The 13352-nt window shown below is 42.1% G+C and overlaps 1 protein-coding gene across 6 annotated transcripts; it reads left to right on the top strand.

Moving 5' to 3' along the window:
• The first annotated feature begins 4076 nt into the window (after positions 1-4076).
• On the top strand, positions 4077-10335 carry LOC102722484. 6 transcript variants are annotated; one of them, XM_015836651.2, is made up of 6 exons: positions 4077-4197; positions 6181-6303; positions 6799-6875; positions 7230-9029; positions 9232-9409; positions 9493-10335. In XM_015836651.2, exons 2-6 carry the CDS (start codon positions 6231-6233, stop codon positions 10194-10196), a joined length of 2832 nt encoding a protein of 943 aa, XP_015692137.1. In that variant the 5' UTR covers positions 4077-4197; positions 6181-6230; the 3' UTR covers positions 10197-10335. The 6 variants fall into 6 exon arrangements, with proteins under 6 accessions (XP_015692137.1, XP_015692135.1, XP_006652490.1 ...); XM_015836649.2 differs by lacking the exon at positions 4077-4197 and adding an exon at positions 4656-5115; XM_006652427.3 differs by lacking the exon at positions 4077-4197 and adding an exon at positions 4656-5916 and having other exon boundaries at positions 7233-9029.
• Positions 10336-13352: the final 3017 nt, after the last annotated feature.

Here is a 13352-nt window from a genome sequence, read left to right as displayed (position 1 = left end):
AACTGGGATGGCACGCTAAGTTTTTTTCTGCCTTGGCTCTCCCAAAACCACGTCGGTTTCAAGTGAGAGACAGCGGCAGGCATCCGATGCGGGTGACATTGTCACCGTGTCAAGTTGCCAGCCCGCGACGGATTTTACGTTCGCCAGAAGATGCACGAGCGTGGGGGGCTCTTCCCCACGGTTGGCAATTTGGCGGTTTTGGGCTGCGACGGCGACGTGCCGAAGCTGCCTATGCATGATTGCTTCCCCTAATTCCCGTTTTGCATTATGAGATCGCCGTACCTGGGTGACCGTAACACTCCAGCTAACCAACCAGCCCTACTGCTGCAGTGCTGCCACATGTGTGAAGATATAGAAAATGCAAAGGAAATGTACGGGTTTTCATATCGTCGCGTGTTCCGTAGTTCCATTGTCTGGAAAATAGAGCAGTATAAATGTATGATCATCGCGCCTTTGAGTAGTGATGAGTACTTAGCCTCATATGAGTGGTGGCAATACCATTATGACATTGTTTTTTTTTGCATGAACTGGCAGCATAGCACGCCTGGACATGGCTTATGAGTTATGACTAATCTGTGATGCGTCTTTGCGAGCCAGACCAGATGTGTCATACTGCTACACACGAAAGCTGCTGGTTCATACTGCCAGACATAGTTGCCGGTTTGCAGACGCTCTCTCGGCTCGTCGTCAGAATTGTCAGGCATCTCACCTGTGAGCTGTGACTCTGCCTCACAAGTTCAGCTTTACGTTAAGGCTGCGTTTAGATAGCAAAGCAAAAAAAAATTTGCTAGACACATCGAAACGGAACGTAAGAAAGGTTTTTCGGACACGAATAAAAAAATGAATTTTACGGCTCACCTAGAAACCGCGAGACGAATCTTTTGAGCTAGCCTAATTAATCTGTCATTAGCGCATATGGCTAATCATAGACTAATTAGACTCAAAAGATTCGTCCCACGATTTCTCATATAACTGTGCAATTAGTTTTTCGTTTTTTCTATATTTAATGCTGGTGTCCAAAGATTCGATGTAGTGTTTAGGGGAAAATTTATAGGAACTAAACGTGGCCTAGATATACATCTTTTACCTAGGAGAAGCACCTAGTGCTTGGTTCAAATTTCACACGGCGATTTGGACAATGTACGCAAGTACTAGGAAAGGAAAAGGGGGTGTTTTGATTGAGAAAATTTTTAGGAGAAGTGTAACGATAAATGTTTGACCGGATGTCGGAAAGGGTTTTCGGACACGAATGAAAAAACAAATTTTACGGCTAGCCTGGAAACCGCGAGACGAATCTTTTGAGGCTAATTAATCCGTCATTAGCACATGTTGGTTACTGTAGCACTTATGGCTAATCATGGGCTAATTAGGCTCAAAAGATTATTCTCAAGATTTCTTTCATAACTGTGTAATTAGTTTTTTGGTTCATCTACGTTTAATGTCTTATTTAGATATCTAAAAATTTAATGTGATGTTTCTGGAGAAAAATTTTGGGAACTAAGGCCTTAGGCCTGTCATGGGAGGACGAGACGTTAAAATCGTCGGTATTCGCAGCTGCACCGTCCTGTCACCGTCGTACATCCGCCGGAACGATGGACGTTTCTCGACAGATGTTTAACCCGGGCTGCCGGTGTGAGAAAAAAAATTCCAACTCTCCCAAAACACCCGCACCGGCGGTTTGTCCGCGTGGAAGAAGAACAGAGAAGACAAGCGCGCGAAAGGAGATGCACGTGACGCCGCGAGGAGGGAGTACCGCACCAGCGCCACAGGTAGGTAGGCAGGCAGGCAGGCGCGGTCTGGGCGCGCGTCTGCCCTGCCCAACCTGCCGCGGTGTCGCGCGGCGCATCAGCGAACCGCGTAAAAAAAACACCAAAAATTCGTCGCGCGCGCGGGTTGGGTTGGGTTGGCTACCGGAGAGGGAGCTCTGGGGACGGAGCCGGAGCTCGCGCGCGGTGGAGGAGATGAGATCCATCGGGAGGGAGGGGCGGGGTGCTCGGCTCCGGCCAAACCTGCCGTTTTCCGCGACGTCCCACTTCGGCGTACGTCCGCACCCGGGACCGGGACCGCGGCCGCTGCCGCATGGCTGGCTGTTCATGTTCTCCTGTTCTGCAGCGTACAGTGCTAACCGTGGCGGGCACAGACAGGCGAGCAGTGACGTCCCGATCGATCGCCCGAGCCCCCACGCCCCGTGAACACACCACGTACGGCCGAAACCAGACGTCCGTTGAAGCCGAAGGAGACACGATAATACTTAGGGGCACATCTTTAAAATCTTTAATTATTATATGGAATCCATCTAGAAAATATTATTTCTCAAAATTATCCTCGTCTAGAGAAGAAGTCAAAAACTAAATCACCTCTTATTAGAAATATATATGCCAGTCTTAAATATGAGATATGAGAGAACTGCTATTAGACATCCATAAATATTAAAAATAGATTTGAGAGCATATTGGGAATACATTTTTATCTAATTCTCAAAATTCAGTTTTAGAAACCAATTTTATATGCACTGCCTGACATGAAACACATTTTAAAAATTATTCAATGTTCCAAAATATAAGGCATACCTGTTTTTTTTCTATATCCCGTAATATAAGACATGTATGCGAGCATACATCAATTTGCATATCTCTCCTCTAAATTTGATTTATATTCTTCACCATCAAAATTTGATTTATATACGTCTTATCTAAACGAGGAGATAAATATAATTGATTTTTGATCTTTGTGTTATTTGTAATTTCGTCCTATATTTTGAAACGGGGAAGTATTTAACTATTATACAAAATAGCTCTACGTGAACTCTTGATAACATGAAAGATTTTCACGCTACCAGCTAACTTTTGTATTGACTTTGTGGTTATCAGCAGTGCAAAGCCTTAAAAAGAGAGTATGAAATAGGGAGGGTGCAACAAGCGAGGAGTTACCGAGAATAATCAGCGTTTATAGTACTCCATAAAAAAAATTTTATTTTAGCATACCTTACAACACAAATTTATAAAGATCAAAGTGTATTTTTATTTTTTAAACTTTAATACAATTGTTTTCTACTTTTTATCAAATCTTAAGTCACTTGTATCGCACTTTATCAAACTTTAATACAACGATGGCAAAAGGAAAATAAAGATTTTTGGGACAAACAAAAAGATCAGAAATAAAGTCTATGTGGCATATAGAAAGTATACTATCATTCCCAATAAAATATTAAGAATGATGTCTGAAAAATGAAATGGTTTTCACGTACCAACAAACGAGTAAATGAATAAAGATAAGAAAACCATGTCTCATAAAAGAATCATATCATGTTGCAATAGAGTGATTTTTTGACTTATTTTATAGAAAAACCAAACCGTATATTTAAAATAAAAAATAGTTTATGAATATAATTTTTATACGAATTCTTACGATCTAAAAGCTAAGTCCGAAAAATAAATTTTAGTAAAAAAACTTAAATTAACTCTAATTTTAAAATTAAAAATTTGGATTTATGCGGTCAACAAGCTTATGTCACGCCTATCTCGTGAACAGTTGGTGCGCTACGACTGAATACGGAGATGCTTGTTTTCCAAGCTCTAAATTAAAATAACACGGCCCCTATTACGTGGGGCTTTTGAACCGCCTGTACAAGACGGAGTGCCTTCTCCTCCGTAGATTAGAGAACACAAGTGTACTGCGAATGAATAGTCGCTGTATATTTAGGTCCTATTCGTTTGGAAGAAAAAATAAAGATCCAATTCTAAAGGATTGGATTCCTTTTAAAGCCATTCGGTTTATAGGAATGCATCATAGAAAATCAAAGAAAATTTTCCTTCGTACGAAAAATAGAGAGAAAACATAGGAAAATTTTTATCCACTCAAAACCTCTTAAAAAAATTACTATAAAATAACGTTGACATACATCTTTATTTCTCTACTTTTCCTATTCCTTTGACGGTACGACTGGAAAAGAACGAAACACATGGCGTATGCCGTTGCCGCCGATGTTTCATTGTTCTTTTCCGTTCAGTTAATTAATTAACTCCCCCCACTTCTCGTCATCTCCACTTCTTCCTTTCTTTCTTCTCTTTTGCACGCACGCACGCACGCAACCCACGCGCGGAGTGGCGGTGGAACGCGTGAGGAACAACAGGTCAAGACGAGCAAAACACAAGAACACGCACAGTTCAGAGCTCACGAAGCCTCCTCCGGGTCCGGGTAAATCATCCCATCAGCACTGCACCAACCAACCGTCCTGGCCTCCCCACACGCACCGTCGCCAACTCGCCATCGCGTAGCGTAGCGCCCCGCTCCACACACTGCCCTGGCCCGCGCCGCGGTCGCCGCCGCCGGCGAACGCCCGCCTCGCGCGTAGGTGCGGCGCCTCTCAATTCTTGTCCCTTCTCTCCCTCCCGCCGTTCCCGGAGTATACACAGACGAGATGAGTTGGCGTGTGTTCCTTCCTATTCGATGTTTCTTTCTTTTTTTTTTTCCCTTCTCTTGCCTTCTCCGTTAGATCTTTCTCTCCCGTCTCATTCAGTGTTGAGTGGGGTACCGGCCAGCGGTTGAGTGCGGCGTTTGATTCGGTGGTGTGCGTGCGTAGGTTTTGAGGTTGCGTTCGGTGGATTGGCCTCGCGAATTCCGGTGGCCGGGGGGCGTCCGGGCGGGAGGGGGGGGCGCGTGAAGATCCGAGCTCGGGTTTATTTATGATCCCCCTAGGACCGAAATTCCCATCGATGATGGCGTAAAGGCGGCGCCTTTCCGCAGTTCCCCCCCTCCCCTCCTCCCGTCCCTTTCCGCTCCCGCGCCCGAGAATTTATTGCCCGGGGCGCGCGTCGCGGCCGCAGCTCGCAATGCTGCTCTCTGATGACGAGCAGAGCAAAGATGCAGCCTTTACAGTTTAAATGCTTGGCCTGTTCGGCTGCAAGATGCCCCTCGCGCAGCTGTGTACCACCCATTCGTCACTGTGATGAACTCCTGCTTGCGTAGAGCAGAGCGTTCTGGTTTATCCCTGGTGCGCTCAGCTCGTCTCTGATTTCACGAGGATTGGCTCGGGGGGGAGTTCGGCCGCATTCCGCGTGGAAAGCTTCGAGTTCTTGGTGCTTCTTCCTCTCCGCTGCGAAAATCGCAGCTTTAGTAAGAGCTTATCAGATTTTGCTTTTTCTTTCTCTCCATCTCTTTTGCTTTTCGGTTTCAGGCTTCGTTTGGGCTTCAGAGTACGCTATACGTCTTGTTCTTCACATTCCTTTCTACCTTGTCGTTATACTTCTCCCCTCCCCTCCCCTGCTAATCTGCTATCAACGTCCTGGCGTCTTGTTCTTTTCGTTCTATCGATGTTCTGATGAGAACTGCAAGATTCCCTCTGAGGCCCAGCGCGTGCTGTTTCGTTGCTTTGCATAGTTTCTCTGTGTTTTTTTTGTTTTGTTATTTTGAATTGTGAATTCTTGAAACTTGATACGTTTGAAGCTAACAGCTTCGATTTTGATTTCTGTCAAGTAGAAAGCCGAGCTTCTTTGGTCGTCTCTCTCCTGCCAGCTGTGGAGCTGTGCACTTGTTCATGATAATAACTGAACTATCCTACTGAGAAAAGTGCAGCCTTTCAAAGCCTTTCTCACTGCAAGATTCCTTTTGATGGTAATCATGGATTTGTAATTCTCTCCATCCAATTGGAATAGTGCATCTGCTTTTATGTTACCTCCTGTTGGCTGCTACACATTCTGCTTTTTCATCTTGCCTGGTGTTGCTCAGTCCCCATCGTATCTTTTCGTCGGACGTGCCATTCTCCTTTCTTTTGGTTTTAAATAGAACCGGGCCATGAACTGTACTCTCTTTGCATCAATATGGCCTACTAATGTCTGCAAAAATCCAGCTTTTGCATGTGTATGTTTGATGTTTTCCTGGAAGGACAGCATCTTGCTACAGTGTACAGTACATTTGGTAATCTCATCTGCCCTTATATGACCCATACCAACAGTTTCAAATTTAAGGCTTCAATGAGAAAGGCTTTACAAGAAAGCGTTCTATGCTTCGCTACGCTAGGGTGCTAGCTCGCCGGTTTCTTACCAGCTGCCTGTAATACTATTGTGACTTAATTGACTAGATCATTTTTGCGGATCACGGGTACTAGACTAGGTTGGTTTTGTAATGTTTCATACCCTCTGTGGTATTTTACTGAATTTCTTGTCATTTCTGTCTTTTTAGGACTCATCAATGGTGTTATCCTCTGGGATATCCTTTGTGATAAGAAGGCAATGATCAATCTGTTCGACCTGAGTACAGGGATGGCCAGTACAGATGTACTAATGGGTAGAACTCGCAGAGATGGTACACAAATCCCTTCGACATTGTGTTTAACTGCTTAATGAAGTGATCTCCAAGTCCTGATTTTGCTTTCTAATCTATAAATATTTATACTTTAGTGCTACTTGCCAGAAATGCTGTTTCTAGAAATGATACTTGGTGGCTTGGCACAGGTGGGGTGAGATTTTGCAGATTTGCTATCAGAAATGTTGCCAATCTCCTCCTATCTGTTAGGATAGATGGCATTGGCATTGTTCGAATGATGATTCCTTTGCATAATGTTACTGTTATATGGTCTCCCTTTAGACGTTGACATTTCTGCCTTTTCCTTCTGTGCGTTTTCCTCTTCTTGGATTCGAAAAAAAAAAGGAAGTGCTTTTGCTATTTTTGCTGCAAGACATCGACCTTGAAAATCAAACCGACTGTATTTATTTGTTTGCTTCTATTGATGGTTGTTAATATTTTCTTCCTTGTGTTAGTTATTTGGGCTCCACATTTGATTTAGCTTCTGTCTTTCAGGTTCTCAAGTTCGTAAAGGCCGGCAAGATGTCAACAGAGCTTTTGGTCCCACTATAGGTTGTGTAGAGGACAAACTAGTGAGTATCATGTCATTTTCCTTATTCTATCATTTGTTATCTCAATTTGTCATAGGTGCCCTACCTAACTTCACCTTGTTAGATTGTCCTTCTAAATACTATTACCTCCGTTTCATAGTGTAAGACTTTCTAGCATTGCTTAGGTTTATATGAATGCTAATAAATCTAGACATAAATACAAACAATATACTACATTGAACAATAGGTGAATCGAGACATAGCCAAAACGTATTACAATATAAAATGGAGGGAGTACTACTTATATTATAGCTGGACAGCACTTGCACAATTTGGTGAAGTCCAGACACTCTGTCTTCATTAATTATTTTCCTTCTGATATGGTACTCTTTGCAGCAGGTAGCTAGTACTAGGAGTTCTTCAAGCAACAGATCAAATGTATCTGAAATTAAGAGACTAGTAGCAACAGACATTTCCAAGGAAGTGGAATCGAAGAGGAAGCCGCCTAGTGTTGTTGCAAGATTAATGGGACTTGATGATGATCCACCTGCTAAAGAACCAACATTACATTCTTCTAGAACAAATTTGCGGAAAAGTCATTCACTTGATAATTTGGCAGCAACAAACATTCGATGGCAGCAGCAAGAGCTGCGCCATTACAGCAGCACAGCACCAAACGTACACATAAGCCCCAAAGAAACAGTTGAATTTAAGGATGTGTATGAAGTTTCTGAAGATCCATCAAGGAGACATCATATTCTTGGGCAAACTTTCCCTAGGGAAAGATCTTCGGGGAACAAGAGTGACATTAAGATAGAAGTTGTCCGACAAAAGTTTATGGAAGCAAAACGCCTTGCCACAGATGAAAATCTCCTCCATTCAAAACAGTTTCAAGAAGCTCTTGAGGTTCTAAGTTCAAACAGAGAGTTGTTTCTGAAGTTTCTTGAAGAACCAAACCCTGTTTTCTTGAAGCAGCTCAATGGACTGGAAACAATGTCTGCACCACCTCCGACAAAGCGTATTACCGTGTTGAAACCAATCAAATCTGTTGAGAACAATGGAGTAAGAGAAACCAGAACACACCGAGTTAATGAAGAAAATGAACCTGTGATCAGAAAGACTCACCAGAGATCTTACTCAGCAGAAGACAACTTCTCCAAGTCAACTAGGATAGTGGTTCTAAAGCCTAGCCCTGGGAAGCCTAATAGAACAGGAGCCAGGCTATATCCCGGAGCAGCTCCATCTGAAAAAACTCGGCGACCCGACTTTCATGGAGGCTTGCAAGATGATTCATCCATTGTAGGATCTACAGAATTACTGCATGGCCCGGTTCAACACCTGCCAGAGAGTCATCATCGGCGTGACGAATCCCTGATATCATCCACATATTCAAATGGGTATGGAGGAGATGAAAGCTCTTTCAGTGGGTCAGAAGTTGACTACATTGATGAAGGATGTAGCCCAAGTGATTCGGAGGTAGTCAGTCCAATGTCACAACATTCATGGGATTATATCAAAAGACATAACACCCCTTACTCAGCCTCTACTTTTAGCAGGGCACCCCATTCACATTCACCTGAGTCATCTGTGATCAGGGAAGCCAAAAAGCGGCTTTCAGAGAGATGGGCGACAGTAGCATACAATGAGATTAATCAAGAACAAGTACCGTTGCCAAGAAGCTCAACCACATTGGGTGAGATGCTCTCCCTTCAAGCCGCTAAGAAAGAAGCTGTTGCTGGGGTTGTTTCTGTTTCAAGTAACCGGTCTAGTGGCACAGAAAATGAGTCGGCCATGCAAGATGCATGTGAATCTTCTTTAAGAGAGTATGGTGAAAATGGGAAGAGCTCTCCAAGGAATTTAGCAAAATCAAGGTCTGTCCCAGTGTCATCATCTATATTCGATGACAGAGCTGTGAATGCTCAATCTGCAAATTCTGAAGAGATTTCGAAGGTGGTTACAAAGTCAGGTCGAGCAAAATTATCTTTCAAGGGGAAAATATCAAGTTTTTTCTTCTCAGGCAATAAAAGACCTACAAAAGAGAAAACTTCCCTCTCATCTGATAACTCCGGAGAGAGGGTTGGATGTATTGGGTACATGACACCTCAGTCTGTTCACAATCTTGGTCCTGATGAACAAATAGCTTTTTGCAAGGACAAAACTGATAATTCCACCAGTCAAGCTCCCTGTTCTTCAAAAGTACACACTTGTCTCATTATATTCATGCTTTACTAGATAATTTGATTTTATTAATCACTGCATTTGTCTACCGAATTATCCTCTCCCACCATGACCATTTGTTTCGGAGCCCTTTGATTAACTCTTCCCGAGTTGCTGCGAAAGAGTACTTCTTTATGCTCCAGTTTTCTTACTCTGATAACTAATATGAGACCTGTAGCAGGATGCTGGTTTGGTCGAAGTACCTGTATCTTCTGACTATGCAATTGGAGATGTTAATGAAGTAAAATCAAATGGTGATCTGAAATCTATCCCCGATGAGCCCAGTCCTACTTCAATTCTTGACACCGTATTTGAAGATAGCAACAGTAATGAACCTGAATCATCTTCCTGCACCGAGAGTAAGTTGTCTCCTCTTCTGACCCTTCAGCTTGCCACTGCTCTCTATGATTGTGCACTGACTACATGTTCTCTATATCTGTAGGGGTTGCTGTACAATCCCCTGCAATTGAATCTTTTGCCCGCTCATTATCATGGGAGGATACCAACTCGTGTTCTTCGTTGCTAGGCTGCCTAAAGCACTCCAATGACGATTATGATGAACTACAATGTTATTCTCTTGTACAAGAAATAGTATCGTCTGCTGGATTAGGCCATCTGCAGTTAAGTATAGTCTTCACAGGATGGTACCTGCCTGACTCCCCCATTGACCCTGCATTGTGTGACAAGTTCTTGGATCGCAAGGAAGAGAATGCTAAATCGAGGGAGCGAAGGTCAAACCAAAAGCTTATTTTTGACAGTGTAAGCACGGCCTTGGTTGAGATTGGCCAGGACGCCTTGCTGTGCACCTACCCATGGAGCAGAGAATGCTTAGGAACATGGAGAGAGAAATTATCTCGAACTTTGGGTGAAGAAGTATGGAACATTGTGAGCGATTGGCTTTATGGAGATGGGAGCTTTGTGGCAAACATGGAAGACGATGCTGGAACGACGTTGGAAAGAATTATGCAGGAGGAGGTGGAAGGCAAGGGTTGGATTAAGTTATTGACAATGGATACAGATGAGATCACTGAGCAGATTGCCTGTGAAGTGTTGGACGACCTTGTCACCGATACTGTGGAGCATCAAGCAATTTGTCTTTCAGAGCATGGCATTTCAATGCCAGTGCCTATGGTAATGCCAAATTAGCTGTAGGAAGCAATTTCTGTCATATGAGCACATCTCTTGAATTTTTTTGTGCTGAAAGTGTTCTTCAGCAGCTTCATAGATTGTATATAAGTCCAAGTAGTTGCTTACTCGTGCTTTTTGCTTATACCTCTACAACTGAATTGTCCCTAATCATGCAAGTCTGAGGCTCTGTAGATGTCCTATTGATCAAATAGTGTTAGTCAGAGAAGTCTGACATTACCATATGTTATCAGTAGTATTGTAGCTTTTTGGGAAGCCAAAAACCTTGAGTGGCCCATGTGTGTATTTGACTTCAAGGTGAAGCAGAACACTGCTCCATATGACCATATGTTAGCAAATAGTATTATATAATACATGCCAGCCATATGACCATATTTTAGCAAATAGTATTATATAATACATGCCGGCGCCAGTTAGCATCCTGTTGTCTTGAGCTCTATGTCAAACTGTCATTCTGAACGTCTGAATATAAAATTAAAATGGGGACATATTAATGACCCAACCAAGCACGGTTTGTCTAGTGCAACAAGATGACAACTTGAACAAAAGCAAAGGTGATTAGTAGCTCTTGTCAGCTCTGGACATTCTTCAGGTCTAAGATTTTCTAATCTTGATGGCATCTTTCTCATATCAAGGTGCAGTAGTATTAGTTTAAGTGTTTAACCGTTAAGTAGGCATTGGCCATTGGGGCAGGAGCACTAATATTGGTTCAAGGAAAAGCATCATGGTACCATTGTTTACTTTATTACTATCTCAGTTAAGGTAAGATGTTTGATTTTTTATTATTGCAACGTTTGATCATTCGTCTTACTCAAATGCAGCGCCATATTTTTAGCAAAACCATTTCATAAGGAGTTTTTAAAGGTACTTTTAAATCAATATATGTCATCCATTTGTAGGATCGAACAAGATTAAACAAACCTACCAGAGGAGGGTGAATGGCAGGGAAAAACAAAACCCAAAAATCTTTCGCGGAATAAAGGATTATCTCTGTCGAAGAAATTGACGAAGGCTTGCTACCTTGATCGCGTCGCTCCTGTGTCGCCGCTACCTTGATCGCGTCGCTCATGTGCCGCCGAACAGATCATCGAATCGCGCCACTCCTATGACGTCGATCGGATCGTCGGAATCCAAAAAAATCACCAGTAGATGAAAGCCGAAAACGTAGATTGAAGGATCTTGACTTTATTGCATCAACTGGTATTTACAAAGTGCACCAACAGCACTTCTATTAAAATCATTGATCTAGAATCAACAACTAAGTCTCACAAAAGCACACTGGGGGCATACCCCTCGGTCTCTATTTATATCGAAAAGTCTATCACCAAATAGGAGTAGGACTCCTTATACTAATATGACTTATCTCTTAGTTTTCCTAATCAAATCCAACATGCCAAAATCAGACACAGGCGCAGAAGTCTAAACGTGCTACAGTAGCCCGACTGCTACAGTACCCGCCGCGCTACAGTAATCCGGGTCCGCCACAGTAATCCGATCCGGTTGCTACAGTGCCGCGTGCTACAGTAATCCGGGTGCTACAGTACCGTGGCGCTACAGTATCCGACGCTGCTACCGTGTCCGAACCTGTAGCAAATTCCTTTTCTTTTCTCATCCAGTTTTGATCCGATTTACTTCCCGATTTTTCCGGCGCTTACACACACAATATGTGAAGCCTGTTACGATTCCATCCCACACGGTGTTGCTCCACCCGGCATCCTTGATCGTCCGGACCTCAGCTCCTCCCTGAGTCTAGTCACGATCCCACCGCCATTGACCGATATTGACCTCAAGTCACCTGCACAACTAGAGACAAACCAACCGTTTCCGAGCACAGATATCGCAACCTGACTCACATTAGTTACACACACTCGCACCAACACCTTAATTGTTTCCAAACCAAATTCAATTTATAAACCAAATCGTAAGCCAATTGTTCATCAGAAAATATTAATCATGTTTATGATCTTACACAACGTACCATAATTATCTATACTACACCCAATTATATGCACAGTAAGATGGTGAAGGGTAGAATTGAAAATAAAGTCAAACATCTTATATCATGTAATTAAATTATAAATTTTACTGTAATTGTTGGGAAAATGGTGTCATAAATATTGCTAGTTCCTTCTAAAATGTGACATCTCGTAATTGACTAGAGGTGACACCATTGCAGATGTCATTCAGGAAGGTCTCCAGGGGTGATTGTTTGGGTGTTTTATGAAAAAAAATTAGACATCATATTTGTAAATAAAAAATAATTTATGAATAAAAGTTTTATATATGTATTTTTAGCGATCTAAAAGTCAATGATGAAAAATAAACATATATAAACAAATCCAAAAGCTAACTTAAAATTTAAGTTTAAAAATTCAAATTTTGGCTTATAAGCATAAGCGAAAAGATAGATGTGAAAGTATAGAACTAGCAGAAGCAACTTAACCTGCGTTCTTCACCCCCTCTAAGTTAACTTATCACCCTCGTTTTTCCACACGCACGCTTCCTAAACTGCTAAACTGTATATTTTTTGCAAAAATTTTCTATATGAAAGTTGTTTTAAAAAATCATATTAATCTATTTTATATTTTTTAATAATTAATAATTAATTAATTATATACTAATTTATTACTACGTTTTCCGTACCAGGGTAAGTTAACTTACCCCCACTCACACGAACGCGGCCTTAGGGCATGTTCAAAAATAAAGCTTAGAATTGACTCTTCCCTCATCCACATCAGCAACTCTAATTTATTTTATAAGCGTATGTACCGAAGTAAAGGTAGGTATGATTTTTTTTATTAATATAACAAAACATTTTTATTACTTTTTTTCTTTTTATCTACCTCAAACAAGAGTTAACTCCAAGTCGTTGTCATGCATAACAACCCTCTTCTTTTCTATCTCTTCTCTTTCTCCATATCATCATATTTGCTCATGTGGTAATAGAGAGAATCGGCTAATAATCGCCTTTGCCTTATAGCAATCATAGATTCATGGTACATAAGTAGTATGGAAATTTAACTAACTGGACTTCTGTAGATGCGATAGATTTGGTATGAGTCGCAGAAGCCGCATTAATCTACACTGTTTCACGTGCGGCGAAATCAACAGCAGAGTCCACTTGTCCTCTGCCAAATAAAGCTCAGCAACTGTACA

This window comes from Oryza brachyantha, chromosome 4 (assembly GCF_000231095.2).
Source record: "Oryza brachyantha chromosome 4, ObraRS2, whole genome shotgun sequence".
In the NCBI taxonomy this organism is placed as follows: domain Eukaryota; kingdom Viridiplantae; phylum Streptophyta; class Magnoliopsida; order Poales; family Poaceae; genus Oryza; species Oryza brachyantha.
Note: the sequence above shows the minus strand (reverse complement) of the source record. Positions and strands in the feature narration are given on the sequence as shown.

What these genes read in the sequence shown, in the direction of transcription:
- LOC102722484 (XM_006652426.3), top strand. Translation starts at nt 5,856, where the DNA reads ATGTGTATGTTTGATGTTTTCCTGGAAGGACAGCATCTTGCTACAGTG. An exon ending in GGGTAGAACTCGCAGAGATG is followed by an intron (nt 6,304 to 6,798) that starts GTACACAAATCC and finishes TCTGTCTTTCAG; the next exon opens with GTTCTCAAGTTCGTAAAGGC. An exon ending in GTTGTGTAGAGGACAAACTA is followed by an intron (nt 6,876 to 7,229) that starts GTGAGTATCATG and finishes TACTCTTTGCAG; the next exon opens with CAGGTAGCTAGTACTAGGAG.